Source organism: Scyliorhinus torazame, chromosome 21 (genome assembly GCF_047496885.1).
Source record: "Scyliorhinus torazame isolate Kashiwa2021f chromosome 21, sScyTor2.1, whole genome shotgun sequence".
Taxonomy (NCBI): Eukaryota; Metazoa; Chordata; class Chondrichthyes; order Carcharhiniformes; family Scyliorhinidae; genus Scyliorhinus; species Scyliorhinus torazame.
Genome location: NC_092727.1, coordinates 117,020,925 through 117,044,784, shown reverse-complemented (window position 1 = coordinate 117,044,784; position 23,860 = coordinate 117,020,925). Strand labels below are relative to the sequence as shown.

The window sequence follows — 23,860 nt, the reverse complement described above, 5'->3', positions numbered from 1 at the left end:
CAGCACTTTTTGTCTTATATTAGAAATGATTCAGAACCACTGAACATTCCTCTCTAAACCATTTGCACAAATCGACTAGTGTTTCCAACAGCAACCTACATTTAGTCAATGCCTTCAACGCTCTGCATGTCTCACAGAGGTATAATTCGGCAAAAATGAACGTGAGGCTAAAGGAGGTGTTAAAAGGAATGATCTAATGCTTGAAAGTTTTTAAAACACATTTTAAAAATAGGTTCTTAAAGAAAGAAAAACTTGCATTTGTGTCGCAGATCACCCCATCGACAGAATATTCCAAATTGATTCACCACCAATGAATTACTATTGAAGTGTAGTCCCTATTGTTACATAGGCAAACGCCACTTAGTTTGCACACAGCAAGATCCCATAAACAGCAATTTAAATGAATGACTAGTTAATCAGTGGAGTTTGTTCAGAGATGGATGTTACCTCAGATAACAGGAAAGCACGGCAGCACGGTAGCATTGTGGATAGCACAATTGCTTACAGCTCCAGGATCCCAGGTTCGATTCCGGCTTGAGTCACTGCTTGTGCGGAGTCTGCACGTTCTCCCCGTGTGTGCGTGGGTTTCCTCCGGGTGCTCCGGTTTCCTCCCACAGTCCAAAGATGTGCAGGTTAGGTGGATTGGCCATGATAAATTGTCCTTAGTGTCCAAAATTGCCCTTAGTGTTGGGTGGGGTTACTGGGTTATGGGGATAGGGTGGAGGTGTTAACCTTGGGTAGGGTGCTCTTTCCAAGAGCCGCTGCAGACTCGACGGGCCGAATGGCCTCCTTCTGCAATGTAAATTCTATGATAATCTATGAAAATCTCCTGACCATTGAGGAATACGTTCAAGAATGGCATCACTGGGTCAACGTTCAAGAATGGCACCACTGAGAGTGCAGAACTCCCTCAGCACTGCATTGAAGTGTCAGCCTAGATTGTGTGCTCAGGCTGTGGAGTTGGATTTGAATTCACAACCTTCTGATGCAGAGACAAGACTGCTGTCACTGAACTGAGCTACACCCCTAATTGCACATTACTGAAGTCTTCATTTATTTAATTGTTCTGTGTTTGATTACGTGAGTCCGGTAACTGATCTATGCTAACTGTGCTTGATTGGTTAGGCCTGGGTGTTGACTCAGAGCTAAGTAAACAGAAATATCAAAAAACTGAGCTGTAAGCAAGTGTACAGATATTTTGTGATTGCAGAGATACTTTAAAGCATTTGTAAATAAAGCTGTTGCATACTTAGAAACTAGTGTAATCTCCGCATTGCTCTGAACCTAATCAAATACATAAAAGATATGACAAACAATCAAAAACACAAGAGTGAAAATGAAATACACCAAATACTTTAATACATGGAAAGGGTTTATTCTCTGACTGATAAATCAAAATCTCCTCTTTCTGCCTCTCAACTCTAGGGTTTTCCTGGACGTGATGGCCTTCCAGGAATTCCAGGCTCCATTGGACCACCAGGGCTCATGGTCAGTATGTAGTCTCCCAAATTGTCTTTGGAACTTTAGTGCTTGGCCTGATGGCTTCATTTCCTAAGTAGCTGAATTCAAATCTAACCAGGTGAATAGTTGGGGGATGTTTGGCTTGCACCAACAATGTGTTACATTATTTCACAGAGTTTCACCCTCAGATCAGATGGTGTCTTACTCTCTCCAGTGTGCTTACAACACTCGGCAGTACAATCCTTACTTCTTTTATTTATTCCCTCATGAGATCTGGGCAACGCTGGGCAAGGCCAGCAATTGTTGCCCATCCCTAATTGCCCTTGAACTGAGCGGCTTGCAAAACCATTCCAGAGGGCAGCCAAGAGCCAACCACGTTGCTGAGAGTCTGGAGTCACATGTAGACCTGACCAGGCAAGGACTGCTGATTCCCTACCCCAAAGTGAACCAGATGGGTTTTTCCAACAATCAACAATGGCTTCCTATTTTTGGGGTTATTAAGGTGTGGGTTGGTAGAGTGTGTGTGTGTGTGGAGGTGGGTGGGGTTCTGTTGTTCTTATTGATTTGTTATATGTATAAAATGTTAAAAACCAAATAAAAATATTTTTAAAAAAAGACAATGGCAGGGCAGCGCGGTGGCGCAGTGGATTAGCCCTGCTGCCTCACAGCGCCGAGGTCCCAGGTCCAATCCCGGCTCTGTGGAGTTTGCACATTCTCCCCGTGTTTGCGTGGGTTTCAGCCCCACAACCCAAAGATGTGCAGGCCAGGTGGATTGGCCACGCTAAATTGCCCCTTAATATGAAAAAATGAATTGGGTACTCTAAAATCTTTGTTTTTTTAAAAGACAATGGCTTCACTCCCCCCGCCATCGTCTCCCTTATTGGCTAAGGCACCCGGATGTTACACCATTTCTCATGAACCTGGTTTGTCAGCCTAAACGATTAAGCTCTCGTGTCACCAAAGCAATATGAAAAAATAAAAGACTTGCATTTTTAAAGTGTTTTTCCTGATCTCTGGACACCTCCAAGTGCTTTACAGTCAATGAAGTACTTTTTAAAGTGTAGTCATTGTTGTAATGTTGGAAACATGACAGCTAATTTGCAAACTGGAAACTCGTACAAACAGCAATGTGATAACGATCAGATCATTTTTTATTTTTTATGATATTGATTGAGGGATAGATATTGGCGAGAGTAAATAAAGATAAAGTTGCCGTAGACCCGGATGACCATAGGCTGCTTTCCCCTTTGAAGGGGGAGAGCTGACTGGTGGTGATTTAACCTGAGGGTCAGCACACCTCAGGCGAGGGGCAAGGTTGAGAAGGCGGGGCCTTCACGATTAATGTCTGCCGGTATAGGAATTTAACCCGCGCTGATGGCCTCGCTCTGCATCACAAACCAACTGTTCAGCCAACTGAGCTAAACAAGCCCCCATTTGGCGAGAACAACAGGGATAACTCTTCTTCAGAATAGTGTTTGGGGTACCATTCAATTAGACTGATGGGTTCTCAGTTTAATATCTCATCTGAAAACCAACACTCTGTCAGTACTGCCCGAGCCTTTCAGTCTTGATGTTTTGCACTCAAACAATGGAGGATGACTTGACCCCATAACCTTGAGACTCAGAGGCAAGAGTGCTATTAACTAAGCTAAGCTGACTATGCAGTCCAATAAGTGCATGTAGTGAAGACAAAAACTTTAGTATTCACCTGTGAGTGTGGGTAATCTTTCAGTACTCTGGGGAAAGATTGTAGCCCGTCCACTCTTTCAGCAATTTTCAATTTAGAGGGAAAAACAAAAAATACTGGACAATCTCAACAGGTCTGCCAGCATCTGTGGAGCGGAAAGGGAGCTAACGTATCAAGTCTGGATGACTCTTTGTCAAAGCTGGAGAGAACTGGAAATGGGGTCAGATTTACACTGTGGTGGGGGGGCGGGGGGCGGGTGGAGCGGTGGGGCTGGATAGGGGGTCAGCTATGGTGGAGATTGGCAAAGATGACGAGGACAGAAGACCAAAGGAATGTAAATGGAGGTAATTAAGGCTAAAAAGCATGGTGATAGTGGCACATAAAGAGATTAGAATGTGTGAATGGTAGAACAATGTTGAGCAGTGTGTAAAAGGGCAACTGGGATCAGGATTTTCTGTTTCTGTTTCAGATTCTAGCATCCGCAGTCATTTGCTTTAATTTTTGTAAATTTAAAGGTCTTGATTTAGGTTTAAACTAAATTACACTGGTTTTCTCGTGAACCATCAAGAATGTCTCTTTAGGCACTCCATCCATCGATCCATACATGGACCTGACCAAGAAGACAAAGAACATACCCAATCAAGAAATGAGATATGGCGATCTCGTGCTGACACATCACTTAGGAATCTAAGCTCACTGTCAATGGTCTAGCCACGTTGGGTTGATTGAACTCAAATTTCCGAGCCTCCCTTACAGAAGTGAAACAATTCTTACCCCTCTTAGTTGACAGACTTCAACTTTACCCATTGACTTCTGCATCAGGTGTGAAGATGCCAGTGCTAATTGGACAGGGTCTGCTGCCTTCATCTATATTCCCTAATGTACTAGATTGGTGTACGTTGCAATTGACTGCAGAAGATCCCCTATGTTTGACACATATAACATTTTGCTGGTGTGGACACTATCAGCCCTCCATGCGGTTAACCCTACACTACAATGGGGATGTGCCAAGCTGAAGTTAGGTACACATTTTCCCAAAGAAGCGATGGAAATTCAGATGGAAAGCCAAAATTACTTCCTTAGAATTGAGTCAAGATGGCATTTCAATAATAATGCATGGGATGTGGGCTTCGCCGGCTAGGCCAGCATTTATTGCCCATGCCTAATTGCCCTTGAGAATCATAGAATTTACAGCGCAGAAGGCCATCGAGTCTGCACCGGCCCTTTGGAAAGAGCACCCTACTTAAGCCCATACCTCCACCCTATCCCAGTACACCTGACCTTTTCTTTTGGACACTAAAGGCAATTTAGCATGGCCAATTCACCTAACCTGCACATCTTTGGACCGCGGGAGGAAACCGGAACACCCGGAGGAAACCCACGGGGAGAACATGCAGACTCCGCACAGACAGTGACCCAAGCCGGGAATAGAACTTGGGACCCTGGTGCTGTGAAGCAACTGTGCTAACCACTGTGCTACCGTGCCGCCCTGGAGGTGGTGAGCTGCCTTCTTGTACTGCTGCAGTCCATGTGGTAATGACTGACACTGTTGAGAAGACTGAGCCTTTTGAAGGATAAATGGTGGCATAACAACACTGGGGACAACAAAGCAATGTTATACTGTTAAAAATAGAACCCACTCATTGATATCGTCAATAATAAATCTGTGTCTGTTTTAAGATGACATTTTTTCTTTCTTCTGACACTCAAAGGTTTAAAGGCAGCCCTTGGCCCAGATGATTGTTTGACCTATTTGAATATTGATAATAGAGACTGGCCAGGAAAGTTGGTTTGAAGAACGTTTTCAAGGGCAATAATATTGTACGTTATAAATGTATTTATTTTTCCGTTTTCTTTTTATGATCCATGGAACAGGGTGTCTGTGATCAAGAATGTATCTGTATGCCAGGACCCCAAGGGCCACCAGGACCCCCAGGACCATCTGGCCCCCAATTGTTTGACATTTCTTCCAATCAGGTAAATGTTATCATACATTTCACTCACTTCAGGAATCGTGGCTTTTCCTTTGATGCTCCAGGTTTGGTTCAAATCTATCTTTTGGTTCTAACCAAATCAATCAATTGCTTCAAGATTGATGGAATAAAAACTTTTTCTCTTTGTCTGTAAAAGTTCCACATGAAATAAGTTGAGGCAATCCAGGCAGTGGATGGGTCAAAAACACCAAGCTGTCTTTAATTGGCCAGACTCACTCAGAGAGACCACTGGCGGGGAAATTGTCGCGGTTGGAACCGAAGTGCAGAGTTGAGGCAGGAGGCGAGTTTCCCATGACTTTAACTCATGTTATATTTAAACTGGAGTGTTCTTGGTTATAGCGTAATGAAAAGTGTCAAATTCCCAGCATTAACATCGTCCATCTTGGTGTATACATTAACAATAAAGCTCAATATAAATGCAGTCCATGAACACATAATTTTGAAAGCAAAGTGTATTTTATCATAGATTTTTGGCAGACATATATTATACATTAATATATTAATATATTAGAAATTGTATCTGCTTGAAATGCCTTTTTGTCAATATAATTTGGAATATAAAAGGGGCGATTCTCCGATATTGAGGCCAAGTGTTCGCGCCGTCGTGAACGCCGTCGCGTTTCACAACGGCGCAAACAGGGCCCGGACACAACCTATTCTGACCCCCACAGGGGGCCAGCACAGTGCTGGAGCGGTTCATGCCACTCCAGCATTCTTATGCGGCGCCAAATGGGCGCCGCGCCGACCCGTGCATGCGCAGTTGGGGCAGCCCAATCCTGCGTATGTGCAGTTGGGCCGTGCCATCCTGCGCATGCGTGGGGAACGTCTTACACACGCCGGTCCCTCACCAACATGGATCCGGTATTCTGGGGCCGCGCGTGGAAGGAGGTAAGCCGGGGGGGGGGGAGAGGCCGGCCCGCCGATCGGTGGGCCCCGATTGCGGGCCAGACCCCATCGGAGGCCACCCCGGTGAAGGAGCCCCCCTCCCCACCCCCACAGGCCGACCCCCAGCGTCCCTGCAGATTTCCCACCGGCAGCGACCAGGGGTGGACGGTGCCGGCGGGAACCTTTCGTGTTGTAGCGGCTGCTCGCCGGCCGGAGAATCGCTGCTCGCCGGGTCTCTGAGCGGTCCGGTGTGAATCGCGCGCCGCTGGTTTCGGGGGGGGGGGAGAATTGCGTGCGGGGGTTGGTGTGGCGTGGCGCGATTCGCACGGCGCCCCGGCGATTCTCCCACCCAGCATGGGGGGAAAGAATAGCGCCCAAAATGTCCACGATAATTCGTCACTATGTGACCTAAACCTCCCTGCAGTGAAGGAGCTGCAGCACCACCAATGGTGAGAATTTACAATTACAATGTGACAAGTTTACATAGGTACTTTTCATTTTAGATGTGAACAGAAATTCATATTGGAAATATGCAAATAAGAACAGAAAGCATGGCTTCAAAATTGAGACTGAATTATTTAAATTGCCAAGCCTCTACTGTCTTTTTATCTGAAGAATATGATCATCTTTGCATGTTCAAAAGGTTTCCTAACCCTGAACTCCTGTTTTTAAATATATGCTGTGAGGATGGCTGTTACTTTTAAAACATTTTTGGGGGAATATTGTGTTATTCTGTAAAGAAGGTTGTGTGTATGTATGTAAATGATTTAATTAAACTGGAGAAAGGTTAATGGAGACCTGTCTGAGCAAGTTGAGAGATTAATGGGATGAACATGCTAAATGCATACATTTGTTGTAAGAGGTCATGGTGAGGTAGATTTGTGGGTAAATAGGTTAGGTTTAGAAATTTGCATTAGGAGATAGATCGAGACTTAACTTTTCAGCTGTTACGTTTCAAATAGGAGTAAGGAACTTTGAAAACTTACAAAGATTTCATAAGTAAACTATGGAAGGTTATTAAATATTATTTGACTCATAAAGGAAAACATGAACATTTTATGGAAAAGCAGAATTCAAAGAGGTGCTGAGTACAAAGGTGTTGGTAAGACTGTTTTAACTTTGTTACTTTGATCTTGTGTGCTCAAGTTTTCTTCTCTTCTTGATAATAAATCTGTTAATTTTTTTAAAACCCAAACTGACATTCTATGCTTCTGTGATCAGGAGTTTACTTTCCATTGTTTTCAGAATACCAAAAAAAGGGTTATGGTAAGTAAGACGAGTTTCCATCTCGCAGCACGGTAGCAGTGTGGATAGCACAATTGCTTCACAGCTCCAGGGTCCCAGGTTCGATTCCCGGCTTGGGTCACTGTCTGTGCGTAGTCTGCACATCCTCCCCGTGTGTGCGTGGGTTTCCTCCGGGTGCTCCGGTTTCCTCCCACAGACCAAAGATGTGCGGGTTAGGTGGATTGGCCATGATAAATTGCCCTTAGTGTCCAAAATTGCACTTAGTGTTGGGTGGGGTTACTGGGTTTGGGGATAGGGTGCTGGTTGGACCTTGGGTAGGGTACTCTTTCCAAGAGCCGGTGCAGACTCGATGGGCCGAATGGCCTCCTTCTGCACTGTAAATTCTATGAAATGTGGATTTGGCATACTCTGCAAATAACGTTGGTCGTAACAATGCGAAGAATGCCATTTAAGTATTTATAGGACAGTGAATTCAGGAGAGCCGATGGACTGTTGTTTTAGAGAATTTAAATCAGTGTGGAACATCTTATTAGTGATTTTCTTTTTTGGTTTTGGCACAGATGCTGGAGAAATTGAGAGGAGAAATTGGCATGCCTGGGAGACCGGTAAGGATAGGATTACGTGGAATATATGGCACTGAAATGGGCCCTTCAGTTTAGCCAGTGTTTATGTCGCTGTTTACTCTCCACTGAAACCTCCTGTCATCTTTCCTCAACTAAAGCCATCTGCATAACTCTCCATTTCCTTCTCCCTCACTTGCTTGTTTAAACAAATCTATACTCTTCACTTCAACCACTTTTTGTGGCAATAGTTTCTCGCTCTGAGTAAAGAGGTTTATTCTCAACTCCCTATTGTATTTCGAGGTGACAATCATATATTGACGGCGTCAAATTATCACCTTCCTCACAAGAGGAAGCATTCTCTCTGTCTCCACTCCATCAAAAGCTTGTATAATTTTCCATCTGTTGGTCCACCCTCAGCTTTGTTTATCAAGAGAAAAGAGACCCAGTCTGTCAGCCCTTTCATTTAAGCCCACTCATTTAAGCCTGATTTTATTTGGTTAGCCCTTGCACTGTTATCAATCCCCAGGCTGGTGCTGACAGACATCTTTCTTACCTCCAATGAAGGCAAAAAAATGGTCCATTTTCTCACGGTTTGGGGCCAGTCCTTCTGCACAGTTTTATTAATTTTGTGGATCTTGCTAATTCTGGCAAGGCTGTGTCTCAACTAAATTACCCATTTCTACTTTGTGCCCACAGTCTGGGGCAGTGCCATCCCTCCACAAAATATTCAGGTCTCTGTTTCTCTTTCCACAGATGTTGGGCACAATTCTGCGGCCTCATCATACCCGAGTTGGTGTTGGAACGAGGCAATTAAATTTTGCGAGAGATGTCACAATCTGGATCTCTCCTTCACTGGACGTGATGCAGATCAGCATATTTGAATGAGCTTTAGGGGTTCTCCCGGCGCCCGGGACCTAACAGCTGTACCTCGGAGACTGATTTGCATAAATATGGACCAGTCACAATGGCACCTGGGGATTTCTCTCAGGCCATTAGAGACCCCCGGGTGGTCAGGGACAGGAAAGGGTGGCATCCTGGCTCGCCATCCGGCACCTGGGCACCTTGGCACTGCCAGTCTGGCACTCTGTCAGTGCCACCCCTTGTGACTGGCAGGGGTACTGCCAGTGTGTCAGGCTAACATTGCCAGGGTGCCAGATTGGCACTGCCAGGGATCTGGCCGGGGGGGGATGCATAGCGGGTGTGGGGGGGAATTCCCAGGGGCCTCCTGAGGTTTGAAGTGGAGAGTTGGGGGAAAGAGTGGAGGGAGGCAGAAAGAGTGAGGAAGATCGTGGCAGCCAGACAGACAAAATGGCCCTCCGATCTGCGAGGAGCCTTTCCCGCTGGTCTCGCCAGGAGAAAATGACTTAAATTCGGCCAAGGTCAAAATAAACAGCAAAGTGCCGTAGAATAGTGGGGTGTTTCCCGGCGCTGTGGCTAAATGCACTCAAAACCGGACATATATTTTTTTCCGTTGAATCACGCCATGCTCTGTATTTCAAGCTTTTCCTGGTTTTATTTCAGATTTCCTGTGTCTGCAGTATTTTGCTTCTTGATTTTTGATTGTTGCTCTTCCATGTTGACAGGGCCCACCGGGAATGAATGGGGAGAAGGGAGAGCCTGGTACTTCAGGAGGACATGGAACAGTTCCCTGTGTGAGTCAATGTTGCACAATGACATATAAGGAAAGTTAGCAAAGTTGAAAGGCCACTTTGAATCTTAAAGGGCTTCAAAATTCCTCCAGCACATCCAACTGCGCTTCAAATGTTTGCACCAGGCCTGACAGGACATGAACGTCTCAGATTAAATCTCCGTTGTGGATTGATTGAACTGGTCTCAGCATGAATGGTAATTGGTCACAGCAACTTTGAATGAGGACAAGTCAGTCAAAATTCCCTCTCTCGCTCTCCCTCTGATCTTTCTCTTTCTCTATCTCGCTCACTCCTTGTCCCTCTATTGTCAATTTATGTTTGGTGCATCTATGTTTCATATAGAAAAGATATATAGTTGGTATGTCCATGCTGTTAGTAATTGTGTTGCACCCTACACTTCCACCCACTGTGATTCAACAGCTGGGATTTTACAGAACAGTGGTCGCCCCAACAATTGACCGGATAGTCAGAGACAAACTCACCTCCACATTGCACTGAACCTCATCAAAATGTCATGTTCATCAGGCAGTTAAGTGCTCACAATTGCGGCTTCCCTTGCCTCACCACCACCTAGAGCTGCCAGCTAATCAGATGACTGGCCATCCCAACAGTGCCACCAGGAGTGGTGGTCACTCTTAGGACTGCAGTGCTGCCTGGAGAAGCGTTCATAAAGGAGACCCTGAGTGCCGGTAAGTGCGGTCAGGGATTATCGGGACTAATCAAAGGATGAGGGTCGATTATGAGGACAAAACAGATAGCACGTCACACTGTGGGGTCCCGCGAGAAGGCACAGAGTACTTGATCAGGATGGTCACCCCCCCCCCCTTCCGAGATCGCAACTTGGCAACTGGCAACTGGCAACCTCCCCCACTTGGCAAAGTGCCCACTCATTACTGGTAAAATACCAGTGGTATCTGGAAAGCCACAAGCATGGTAACCCGCCACTATCCTACCCGATTTTGTGCCTGGAATCCTGTAAAATCCCAGCCAATCTTTAACAGAATCTAGTAGGATTGCCACAATATCTCAGGTGAATTAAGTTGCATTTAAATTTCCATTCACATTAGAAAGTGCACATTTTTGGACTTGAGGATGGCAATAATTCCTTCAGTAGTTGAATAGCCTTCGCACATACAGACTGTCAAGTGTTATACATATATTTAATGATGCTGTGTACATCAGGGAGCCTCTCTCAACAGGGCCAAAGGTCAGAGACTGACCTACATCTCTTACCCTGGTGGACATAAAAGATCACTGGACAGACCTGTAAACTGGACTCTTGGGCAGGATACCAACCAGAGCAAAGGCTATTGCTACTGGGAAAAAAATGGAATTAAAAAAAATCTGTACACTGCCAGAAGGTTTACTTCATCCCAAGCTGTTGGGTAGGAGATCTCTAGAAAAAAGCCTTTCACAGTCAGTCGTATTGTACTTCTTGGCTTTGCGTTTTGGAACGTCTGCATACTTATTAGAATAAATACCAGTATCCAGAAAGAAGTTTACAACACAGAGATTTCCAGATTTGCAGCAGAGCTTGCAGTATGCAGTATTCAATAGTTTAACTGTTCTAAGTTTGATTATGTGCATCTGGTAACCACTCTATGCTCACTGTGTTTGATTGGCCAAACCTGGGTCAGAGCTGAAGTAAACACATACCATAGAACCTAGACGCTTGAACTGGAATAAGCATCGGTGCCGACAAATTTGTGAATACAGAGATATTTAAAAGCATTGTAAATAATAATAATCGCTTATTGTCACAAGTAGGCTTCAATGAAGTTACTGTGAAAAGCCCTTGGTCACCACATTCCGGCGCCTGTTCGGGGAGGCTGGTATAGGAATTGAACCCGCGCTGCTGGCATTGTTCTGCATTACAAGCCAGCTGTTTAGCCTACTGTGCTAAACCAGCCCCTATGAATAAAACCTGTTCCACACCATGAAACTGTGTCGTCCCTGCTTGTTCTGAGGCAAATAAGATACACATAATTTGATTGAGGCAACATATCGGAACCATGTTTTTTCGAGTTCTTTATGCATTTGACTTATATCGGATTTGAGCTGGGAGATTTTGGACGGGATTTTCCGTGTGGCCGCGCGGCATGTTCTGTTCCCTCCGCTGTCAATAGGGTTTCCTGTTGTTCTCGTCTCCGCCGCACGGGGGTGGGGGCGAGGGGGCCACTGTTGGCAGGACCAGAAAATCTCACCAGCAGGAACAGCTGGAGAATCGCACTCATTGACTGCTATCCAGACATGAGGAGGAAATGATTAACCCTCAAACATTTTTTATGAATTCAACCTCAAGGTCTTTTTAAAACCAAATTAACACCTTTTTTTCCTCTCGACTGTTACTTTTAGGGACTTCCAGGCACACCGGGTGTTCCTGGTATTCCAGGACCTCCAGGCCCACCAGGAATTCCAGGATCGTTTTACTACAACGTAAGCCCATTCATCAATTCCATCGTTTCCGTTTGTAATTGTGTTGCTGTTTTATTAAAGGTTTGCTCCTTTTTTGTGCTTGCAGAGAATTTTCCCCCTTCCTCCAAGGCCTCACTGCAAAACACCGGCAAGTATTTGTTTTTAACATCGAATTGAAATTATGCAAGTTGTCCTTTATTTCTCAGTTAAACATTTCTTGAATTAAGCTTTCAATGTAAAGCAAAACAGACTTTTGATGCACGAGAGGAACCGTTGCAACTGTTGCTGTCTCTCTCGGGATTTCCCCTCCTCAGTAGTGGCCTGGCTGCTTTTTCTATTTTTCAGGTAATATATTTTAAAGCATTGTTAAGGGAGCATCACCTTGTTGAATTGCCTTCTCAGTTACTTACTATTTATTGCAGCCAGGCCTCTGATTGGCCCTCAAGCTTTGACACCCTGCCCCCTGCCCTTGATTGGACATAAAACCTTACTCCATGTGAATGAAGCGGGGATGCCCCACTCAAACTCCTAGGTCAGGGGCTGTTACTCCCAGAGGCAGGTTTGGGACCCAGAAACTGAACCAGCTCCAGATCTCTGCTCCCAAACCAAAAAGTCAGTCCGCCGTCTTTGAAATTAGGAATGTGAGATTTCTTCAGTCCGTTGAGCCTGCACTGCAGTCAATCAAGTCATCACTGAGCTGTACCCCATCACTATTTATCAGTCTTACCTCCAGATCCCTTGATACTCCTGCCCCTCTGACCTTTCATTTTTTTGTTCCCCTTCAGGTCACTATGCTGTCCCATCTGCTAGTCTCCTCTTGCACTTTCACTGTCAGATCATTATGCTGCCTCTTAGCATACTGCTTCCTAGCGCAGCTCATTCTCTCTCTGAATCTCAAAGTCATTGTGGGACTTTTCATTCTCCTACAACCAAATGTCTTTTAAAACCCACGATCATTATCACCTATACTTCTCGATTGGTCTTGGCTTCCCTCCAGCTCTTTTCACAATCGGTTCGACATTGTCAAACGACGTCTTTATTTCTCAATTAGAATAATGATCCAGAACATAGGCTAAGTCATAGAGTAAGAATGAGGATAAAGGTTTCACAGACACATAGGGCTCTATCAAGTCCTTAGGCAGTCTCAAAGTACTTTATAACCATTGGACTACTTTTGAATGACCGTCACCGGTGTTATAGAGGCATTGGTAAGATCACACCCAGAGGACCATGTACAGTTTTCATCTCCTTACCTAAGGAAGGACATAATTGCCTTCGAGGACAGGCAATAAAAGTTCACTAGATTGTGTTCTGGGATGAGCAAATTGTCTCACAAGGACAGATTGCGTAGACTGGGCCTATATTCCCTGGAATTCGGAAAAATGAAAGGCAATCTAATTGAAACACATAAAATTCTTAAGGTGCTTAATCGTGTAGATACTGAGAAAATGTGTCCCCTGGTTTAGGAATCTAGAACACAGGGTCACACCCTTAGAATAAGGGGCCCTCCATTTAGGTGTGAGATAGGGGTATATTTCATCACCCAAAGCATTGTGAACTCTTGGAATTCTCTAACCCAACGTTCCGTCATTGAGTAGATGCAAGACAGATATCAATACAGTTCTGGGTACTGCAGCCATTGAGAGATATGGAGTAGTATGGGATGGTGGAGTAGAACAGTGTTCTTCAAACTTTTTATCCGGGGACCCATTTTTACCAACTGGCCGACCTTCGTGACCTACGCTGGCCGACCTTTGCGGCCCACGTCGGCCGACCTGCACGACCCACCATTTTCTCTTACCTTGTTTGTTGCTGACAAAAATGGAGGAAATGGTTTTGGGTCCCTTTGGCCCTTTGGCCCCCCGAGCTTGAAAAAAAAAGGCTGCAACCATATGAAAAAAAATGCGGCCGCACTGCGCATGTGTGCCCGATCATCGGTGCGCATGCGCATAGTTTTGCGCATGCACACCGATGATCGGGCACGCATGCGCAGTGCGGCCAAATTTTATTTTGTTCCTGGCCATTTTGAAGGCCGCTCGCAGCCGGCATTATTAAAATGCGGCTGTTGCGCACGGATTTGTGCGATCGGGAGCACCGCGACGGACGGCTCGGCGACACTCCCGACACCTGCCGGCGCCCCCGAGTTTGACAATGCCTGGAGTAGAAGATCAGACATGATCTTGTTGACTGGTGGAGCTAGCTGGAAGGGCCAAATGGCCTACTCCAGCTACTGTTTATGCTCTTATGTTTAAAAGAAGTAGCCAACTTATACACAACAAAGTTGCACAAACATTTAACTATATCAAAGTTGTCACTATTGAGCTGTGCAGTGAATTTAAGATATAAAGATTTAAGAATTTTAGAGCTCATATTACGATCCCAGACCAGACTCCAATAGTGGCTAGGATACTGGACTGAAATCCCAATATTTTAGTATATTTTGTAAGACTGTGCGGAAAGAATACTTCACTCCAGGAGTGATTGCATGAAGAAATAGGGATTTGGTACTTTAAAATAAAACTTTATTATTAACACAATGTTAAACTCTTTAACAACACACCCAAAAATAGCTTTCAATTACCCCTTAAACAACACTACTCAATACAGTAAATACAATGCCCTTAATTATTATCTCTATTCCCAATTAAACAACAAGAAAGAAAAAAACATACAGCTCTCAGTCCATCCTACATGCCAATGGCACAGAGTGATACTTGCTCTCCAGAACAGATTTGGCTCCTGTTAGAACCCCTGCAGACTCTGGTTGGATGGCTTCAAAAAGCTGTTTTAACTGGTTTGTTTCAGCTTCCCCTTATCCTCAGACAAGTCTGCATCGTTTTAAATACTCTTTTCATTATCTAACCTACTGTGAGAACAAAACACCAACTTGTGGTCTAAAGGGTAGCCAGTTCAGAACTCAACTCCAGAGCTTTCTCAAAATATCTGCATATCTCAGCTTCACCCAGCAATGACATCATCCCCCCAAGCTGAAAACAAATTAACTCCCCAAGCTAAAAAGACATTAACTCCCCAGGGACTCCCCCCTAGTCAATCACAGTGCATTTCCCCAGGCTTTTATGATGGTCAATTTGACCTCTGGCTCTTAAAAGCTTTCTCGTCTTACAAAACAAGATTCTTATAAAAACATGACTAATTGCTCTCTGCCTTTTGGCTAAGATCAAGCGTCAGATCAAGCCCAACATGAGGTGCAATGCCTTTTCTTGTCAGCTTGTCTCTCTTGCGCACACCATGAATTGGCTTCAATTTGAATTTGAATTGGTTATTGGAGCAAGCAATGAGGTGGATTAAGGGTTTGCCCCGTCCACTCTGTGCTTTGGCTTTGTAACTTAAAGGATGCGATAAAGAAAAAACTAAAATAAAAAGATGACTATTGCAGTCAAACACACTCTAACCCCAGGCATTTAACCCCTAAATTGCCAAATGTTTATATCCAATATATCCAAAATCCTGCATTTGTCACACTCATCCTTTGGTTACATTGCAGCCAAAAAAGTACCAAAGGGTTCATGGATTAACAGAAAGATAGTCCAGGACACTATAAATAGCTTCATGTCAGAGAGCACTCCGGCTAAGGTTCCACATCTGCATTGTGTGTTAGTTTGGCTCTGATGATAGTACACTTGTCTTTGAGTCAGAAAATTCTGCATTAAAACTGCACGAGGATTTCAGCATATAACCTAGCCTGAAACCTCAATGCGATATTAGAGGGGTGCTGCATTATTGGAGGTACAGGCGTCTGCTTATCCAGATCATTAAATAGCCTGTTACACTTTACAACGACGAGCCGTATATTCTCCCAGGGTCCTGACTGGCATTCTTTCTCTCAAGCTACACCCCTTATAAAAAGATTAACAAGGTATTTATTTTTTGATCTGCACAAACTGGCCGCTGTGTTTGTTAGTTCTGGGTGAAAGTGCGAAGTTGGGGCTCTGTGTTTCTCTCTCACTTCCCTGATAGGTTATCATTTTGCTTCAAAATTAAGGAATGACATTTGAATGTACATCTGAAAAAAGACTCCACACCTTCAGAATTGGAGGGAAGATCACACAGCTTGATCTCACCCATGGTATATGTCTCATATGCTACTGATCAGCACCTAACATCCCTTGTTTTTGTCTCCTTTAATAATTTCACGTTTCTTCCAGCAGATGAATCATGAGCACCATCATAATGGTCATGTCTTCAGGAATACAGGTAGTTGTTGCAAGATTGCAGGAGTATATTTGCACCAAAATTGAAAATATATCAAGGTTATGGGCCGGATTGTCACTATTGAAGGAGCGAGTATCTTGAATTGGAAATTTCCACACAGACCTGATTCAGTCCTGTTCGACCTCATTTTCATCCTGGGTGTCGTGTTATTCACCCTGGGGTAACACGGACTGCAACAGGATGCAGATGAACTGTAAAGCATACACCAAACGTAGGCATTGGTTCAATACGATTTATTGAACTTCTGCAACAATGCATACAGCTGGCTGTGCGTTGACACTCTACTACTCTAAGTGTACTAACTCTAACTTACTAGACCAGGCTAGCTCTGATCTACGTGTAGAAGGTGCTGACTGATATATACACCTTGACTGTCGCTACAGTTGTCACCAATGGAAAGAGGCGGCGTGCTGATGCCTCGTGTGTTTTATAGTTGGCAGCCCCCCTCTGGTGTTCTGCCTGGTGATTGGTTGTGTTCTTTCCTGTGTGTTGATTGGCTAACCTGGGTGTCTGTTGCTGCCTGTTTTTACCTCATGATGTGCATGGGTGCATATTATGACACTGGGGTGTGTGGTTTGGGATCAGTAGGGTCTGCCAACTGAAGTGGCGGTCCTTAGGCGAGCTTGGGTGGCCGGTGAGTGCCAAGGTAGGCTAGTTAGAAGGCCCACCTCGATTCTCTGGCACGTTGTCCCAGTTCATGTAGGTGCTGTTAGGACCTCCAGCCTTCACCACCGCATTACTCTCCCTTACCTATTCCCATGATCTCTCATACCCCATACCACCATGCCAACTGATGCCCCTATCCACTCCCATGCCCCCTCATACCTCCATGCCACCTCCATGCCAACTCATGCCCCTATCCACTCCCATGCCCCCTCATATCTCCATGCCATCTCATGTCCCTCACCCAACTCATGCCTACTCATAGTCTCATGCCAACTCTGTAGCCACTCACCCAGTATCCACCATGGGAAGACTCAAGGAGTCGTATGGAGATGAAAAGAAATACATTGCAGACATTCTCACCTATACACACTTGATAGTGAAAAAACTCCCATTCAAGAAACCTATCCAAAGCATTTAAATCTCATCAAGTGGTTAATCTCTTATTAAAACAAATAAACTTATATTCAGGCACCGTATCAAAGACATCTAACCCTTTAAACTGCCATCAAACTGTGAACTCAGAAGAAGCCGCTGCTGTGACAATTACAGCTTTTGAAACACAGTGAAGCATTCACAATGACATTGAACGCGATCCAATAGCCATGCTGCAGCAGAATGTCAGCTCACCACAGCGCAGCATAGCCGATAAAAGTCAGGAGACCTTGCTCCCGGGATCTATTGGCTCGCAGCGCCCGCGAGATCCAACGCGATCTCAAGGGACATTGCGATGTAAATCCCGCCCACAGTTTTCTGTCAAATCTGCATATTAGAGCGAGACATAGACATAGAGCATAGAATTTACAGTGCAGAAGGATGCCATTTGGACCATCGTTGCAATTGTTGCAGAATCTCATCTGGTTCACAAATGTCCCGCAGGGGAGGAAATCTACTGTCCCATGGGGTTGTCTCTTAACTGCTGCCTGAAATGGTTTAGTAAGTCACGTGGTTCAAGGTCAGTTAGGGATGAGCATCAAATGCTGTCTATGCCAGTGAGGCCTACATCTCATCAAAGAATATGAAAAAAATTCTAATTTACTTTTGTATAGAGCTTCTCCAAGTGTAAATATTTGGGGTTAATGGGATCGATCTTGACTTTCGATAGGAGACCCCTTTGATTTTGAGATTTTGGCTTCAGTCAAGTCTAGTAGGCAAGCTTTAGTGGTGCCCTGGATAGTTAGGCTTCAAAATCAGGCCATTGCGTCCGAGGCGGGAGGGCGTTTGCGGCCTCGATCGTGATTGCAGAAGGTGGCGGCTGCTGTCTACTCCTGTTCCTTTGGAGGCAGCAATCAAATATTCAACACTTAGCTTGAGTGGGCCTCTTGGCTTCCACCACCGGTCAAAGCCTGGCTCCAACCAATTAATGCCTCTTGGAGTCCCAGTGATTTCATAGGACTCCGGCTTTATTACTAAAAGAGCCTAGTGCCTGAGCCTGGTTGGTCCTTTGGTCACCTAATGGCAGGCCCCTTTCAACATGGAGCCAGTGGCATGGCCTGTGTTAACAGGGCGGCAAGGCGACTGACACTTTTTAAGACCTTAAAACAACAATATCAAGCTGCATTTAGATAGCACCTGCAAGGTAGTAAACGGTCCTAAGGTGCGTCACAGGAGCATTCTGGCACAAATTCTGACACTGAGCTATATAAGGAGCTATTAGGACTGGTGACCAAAGATAGGCCAACAATATGGGTTTTAAGGAGCATCCATAAGAAGGAAACAGGTGCAGAGGCTTAGGTAGGGAATTCTAGAGCTTAGGGCTTTGGCAGCCGAAGCCACAGCTGTCAATGGTGGAGTGATTAAAATGAAGGATGAACAAGATTCTAGAATCGGGGGAACAACAGAAAGCAAAATCAACATCACTGACTAGAATTGGAAAACATCCCAGTCTGCATTATTTTCCTCAGGGATCATCCTGCTCCGTGAAAATCCAGGAGTAGGAGAACTGCGGAAGAATTCATCCACTCGTCTTGACGAATCTGTGTTGCTCATTCACCAGAACGTTATTGATGAAATACTGTGCTCCTTTAGACCTCCATCCACCAGCTACTGTTTACAGTGACTCAAATACCAAACTCATGAATAAATAATCAATTCATAACCTTGTAACAGGATGCCAAATCTTGAAGTTCTATCAAGCACTATTTTGAAAGTAATGGGGTCAGCTAATGTTAAATTCAAACACAATTCTCTTTGGCAGTGCACATAAGTAGGACTCACACAAGTTAAGTATTTGGTTAAATATCTAGCTTAATTAAATTTCAGCTTAGTGTGTCCATTATGGAATCTCCCTGGACAAAGATATTAATTGTGACTTACTTGTTAGTGAGATGTGTGCATCACTCAGTTAAGAGTGTTACACTACAATGGTAATTCCATCAAAATGTATGCAGTGATTCTTATAGATATGATACACCAGTTTAATAATCATGAGAAAAATGATCCTATTGGGAATAGCGAATCACAGAATCTCTACAGTGCAGAAGAAAGCCATTCCGCCCAACAAGTCTGACCTTCCGTTAGAGCACCCTATCTAGGCCACGCCCCACCCTATCCCCGTAGTCCCATCTAACTTTTTGAACACTAAGGGGCAATTTAGCATGGCCAATCCACCTAATCGGCACATCTTTGGACTGTGGGAGGAAACCGGAGCACCCGCAGGAAACCCACGCAGTCACAGGGAGAACGTACAAACTCCACACAGTTATCCAAGGTCAGAATCGAACCTGGATCCCTGGTGCTGTGAGGTAGCAGTGCTGACCACTGTGCCAGCATGCTGCCATCACTACACACACTCCCCACTGCACCACCTTTGTGACTCCCAGACAAAACTAAACATAATTGTGTTTCTCCCTAGACTCTCAAGGACCCAAAACCAATGATAATCTTTACGACGGCACCCTGAAGGTAAATAATTTATTTCAGTGCTTGGTGACCTTCAGTACTGTGATGTAGCCATTTATGTCTCATTTGGACACAACCGTTGTCTCTTTTCTATATTTTTTACCACTCACTTTGGCTTTTGCGTTATGAAATCTACTGTTACTGAATCTCTCCTGCCCTCCACCGATCGCAGATCTTCCCTTTTCTCCTTCCTGCCCCCACCACCACCTCCAACACCCAACCCACCCACCCCCATGCCACTCACCCTTCCACTGGCTTAAAAACTCGTATGTTTCTATCTCTTTCTAGTTCTGATGAATGGTCATTAACCTGAAAGGATAACTCTGTTGTTCTCTCCACTGATGCTGCCTGACCTAATGAGTATTTCCAGCATTCTTTGTTTTTATTACAGATTTTCAGCATCTGTAGCGTTTGCTTTTGCACAATATTGGATCATAGATTGTTGAACTATGACCCTTAGGGAGCGTCTGGTGTGTCCATGCACAGGTCCCTGGGAACATGGCAACCTTTGTTGGGAGACTCCCACATGGAAATAGTGAAATCCAGGAGTTAAGAGCAACAACTGGATTGAGAACCTGAGCTCTAATATTAGTACAGTATCAGTGTCAGGATCGTAGAACTCTGCAGGCCAATATCCAAATAATAATTAAATATAATGCGAGTGAAGACCATTTCAAACTATTCTCTGGGGACATGGGCATCGCTGGCAAGGCCAGTTCATCCGCATTGAGTAATTCAGTTGCCAAAACTGATGTGATCTCAATCTGGCCTTCTATCTGGTCATAGGCTAGATTGTCTATAAGGAATATGTTGACTGTTCCGTTCTCTTAACCTCTGCGATATCTGTTACTATGCACAATGCTCTGACCATTCACGATGGGACCAGTAACACAATAACATGGATTCTTTAATCAAAAATTGTTTTGCATGTACGCACGGGTCTTCCCTCTACCTTCAGTTTGCAAACATACAGAAGTCACATCGTGTGTTAGATCACAGCCCTTTAATTTCTTTGGAAATATAGCCACACTTCTTAAATGTGTAGCGTAACATCCCCCCTTGTTTCCAAATAAAAAAGTAAATTAGATAAAAGCTAACTATGTACAAGTCAACAACAGTAATAGAAGATAGATATATATAGTACAAACACTAACAGAAACATATCTGTCACTATAACGTGTAGTTGGCTGAATCAGACGTCCTGATCTTGAAGCAGCATAACAGTTCTTGGAATCTAAAACAGGTTTGCATGGACTCTTCCCACTGGAAGGAAAATGCGCAGACTCTGAGACTGTGTCTTTGATATCATTTAATTTGGTATAGAGTCTTCCATCGACCTGAGATCATGGACTGGTTTGATCTGACCTCTATTCCAATGCAACATAACACCAGTTGTAATCACATATGCGCTTGGTTGTTGTTGAACACTGGAGAGGTTTGCATTTCTCTATGTTACAGGATTTTGTATCATGACCTGTTGTCCCACCGCTAAATTGGAACGCTCACTTCCAGCATGGCTATTGTGTACCACTTTCATCTTCCCCCATTGTTCTAAAAGAGTGCCCCTAACTTAAGAATCAAGTGATTTCCAAGTGTCCCCTTGAATGGGTTCATAATCTGCATTATCAACCCAACCTTTTATTCCGCGTGACCCTCTTGCTCTTTCGGGGCAGCCAATCCCACATCTGGCGGCGTGCTTTCCTAAATTTTCTTCACAATGATCGCAAACTGTCCTGCAGAGCACTGCGGGGAAATGACTGAAGACCTAAACATTAAATCTATCACAAAGCACTCAGTTGGATTGAGGGTCACTCATTTTGCGTGAAGAACATAATCTTAACTCCCTTGTTGCCCGCCCGAGATTGTCCACTCGGTAACTCAATGCGAGGAAGAGGACTGTCCCAGATTTGATTGCAATTCTACGCTGCATGTGCCAATCTGATCAAGGTTACAGCAGGGACACGTGACATTGGATCTCAGTGGCATGTTGGGATTGCTACCTGAGGCTTTTCATTCAGATTCACTAAATACTGCCGGTATACAGATGTGGTGATGGAGGGAATGTAGAAATGGAGGGTGGAAGTACATTGGTGCAGGGGCAGATGTTGGTGCGGGCGAGAGTCTTCACAGATAACAAGATTGGGCTCAGCTCTGATCACCTTCCTGATTGCTCACACTCAACGTCAGGACTCATGACCATTTAACCAAGATCTGGCAGGGTGACTGCCAATCGTAGAATTGCACCCAGCAGAGACAGAAATGCCATCAGCATAAGAGGGGAGAATAAAATTTGTAGGGAAAATAAATCCATAAATGAACTGCCCCGTGTTTTAGTTCACTTTGAAATACAAACCCACCTCCTGTCTTTCAAAAGAAAACGTGATAAATCTCAATCCTAACACATCTCCAATGTTAACTAAAGAGAAAATGCTGGAAAATCTCAGCAGGTCTGGCAGCATCTGTAGGGAGAGAAAAGAGCTAATGTTTCGAGTCCGATGACTCTTTGTCAAAGCTAACAGACAGAGAAAGTGGGAAATATTTATACATACGGAAATCCAATGTCAATGACTCTGTCTGTATTGGTACTCAGTCAGTTAAATGTACTTCATATGTAACAGAGTCATGTATTCAAGAACACCGAACTCATGCTCAAGGCGACTCCAATGGTACCTGAAGGCTCCATGGTCTATGTGACAGAAGGAAGCAAAGTCTTCATTCGACTGCTTAATGGCTGGAGCAAACTCTGTGTAAGTATGTTTATTCACAGGATTTTTTTTTATTTTTATTATTAAATATTTTATTGAAAATTTTTGGTCAACCAACACAGTACATTGTGCATCCTTTACACAATATTATAACAACACAAATAACAATGACCTATTTTATAAACAAAAAATGAATAAATAATAAATAACAAAAATGAAAACTAGCCCTAATTGGCAACTGCCTTGTCACAAGTAACACTCTCCAAAAATATAATTTAACAGTCCAATATATAATTATCTGTAGCAACGACCTATACATACTATACAGTATATATTAACAACCCTGAGAGTCCTTCTGGTTCCTCTCTCTCCTTCCCCCCCCCCCCCCCCCCCCCCCGATCCTGGGCTGCTGCTGCTGCCTTCTTTTTCCCATTCCGTCTATCTTTCTGCGAGGTATTCGACGAACGGTTGCCACCGCCTGGTGAACCCTTGAGCTGACCCCCTTAGGACGAACTTAATCCGCTCTAGCTTTATAAACCCCGCCATGTCATTTATCCAGGTCTCCACCCCCGGGGGCTTGGCTTCTTTCCACATTAGCAATATCCTGCGCCCGGCTACTAGGGTCGCAAAGGCCAAAACATCGCCCTCTCTCGCCTCCTGCACTCCCGGCTCTTGTGCAACCCCAAATATAGCCAACCCCCAGCTTGGTTCGACCCGGACTCCTACTACTTTTGAAAGCACCGTTGTCACCCCCATCCAAAACCCCTGTAGTGCCGGGCATGACCAAAACATATGGGTATGATTCGCTGGGCTTCTCGAGCACCTCGCACACCTATCCTCCACCCCAAAAAATTTACTGAGCCGTGCTCCAGTGATATGTGCCCTGTGTAATACCTTAAACTGAATCAGGCTTAGCCTGGCACACGAGGACGACGAGTTTACCCTGCTTAAGGCATCTGCCCACAGCACCTCCTCGATCTCCTCCCCCAGCTCTTCTTCCCATTTCCCTTTTAGTTCATCTACCATAGTCTCCCCTTCGTCCCTCATTTCCCTATATATATCTGACACCTTACCATCCCCCACCCATGTCTTTGAGATCACTCTGTCCTGCACCTCTTGTGTCGGGAGCTGCGGGAATTCCCTCACCTGTTGCCTCGCAAAAGCCCTCAGTTGTATATACCTGAATGCATTCCCTTGGGGCAACCCATATTTCTCGGTCAGCGCTCCCAGACTCGCGAACTTCCCATCCACAAACAGATCTTTCAGTTGCGTTATTCCTGCTCTTTGCCACATTCCATATCCCCCATCCATTCCCGCCGGGGCAAACCTATGGTTGTTTCTTATCGGGGACCCCCCCAAGGCTCCAGTCTTTCCCCTATGCCGTCTCCACTGTCCCCAAATCTTCAGTGTAGCCACCACCACCGGGCTTGTGGTGTAGTTCCTCGGTGAGAACGGCAAT

General features: G+C 44.7%; 1 protein-coding gene across 5 annotated transcripts in view; it reads left to right on the top strand.

Annotated features, from left to right (window-relative positions):
- Positions 1-23,860, top strand: part of LOC140398563 (uncharacterized) — a 132,751-nt gene that overhangs the window by 86,014 nt on the left and 22,877 nt on the right. For 4 of the 5 annotated variants that reach the window (XM_072487359.1, XM_072487361.1, XM_072487360.1 and 1 more), the window contains 9 exons: positions 1,426-1,488; positions 5,024-5,125; positions 7,833-7,877; positions 9,419-9,487; positions 11,840-11,920; positions 12,006-12,047; positions 16,066-16,114; positions 19,650-19,699; positions 22,315-22,443. In XM_072487359.1, the coding sequence (XP_072343460.1) occupies positions 1,426-1,488; positions 5,024-5,125; positions 7,833-7,877; positions 9,419-9,487; positions 11,840-11,920; positions 12,006-12,047; positions 16,066-16,114; positions 19,650-19,699; positions 22,315-22,443 (630 nt within the window). The remainder of the gene's footprint in view (positions 1-1,425; positions 1,489-5,023; positions 5,126-7,832; positions 7,878-9,418; positions 9,488-11,839; positions 11,921-12,005; positions 12,048-16,065; positions 16,115-19,649; positions 19,700-22,314; positions 22,444-23,860) is intronic. The other variant, XM_072487357.1, reaches the window with a different exon arrangement.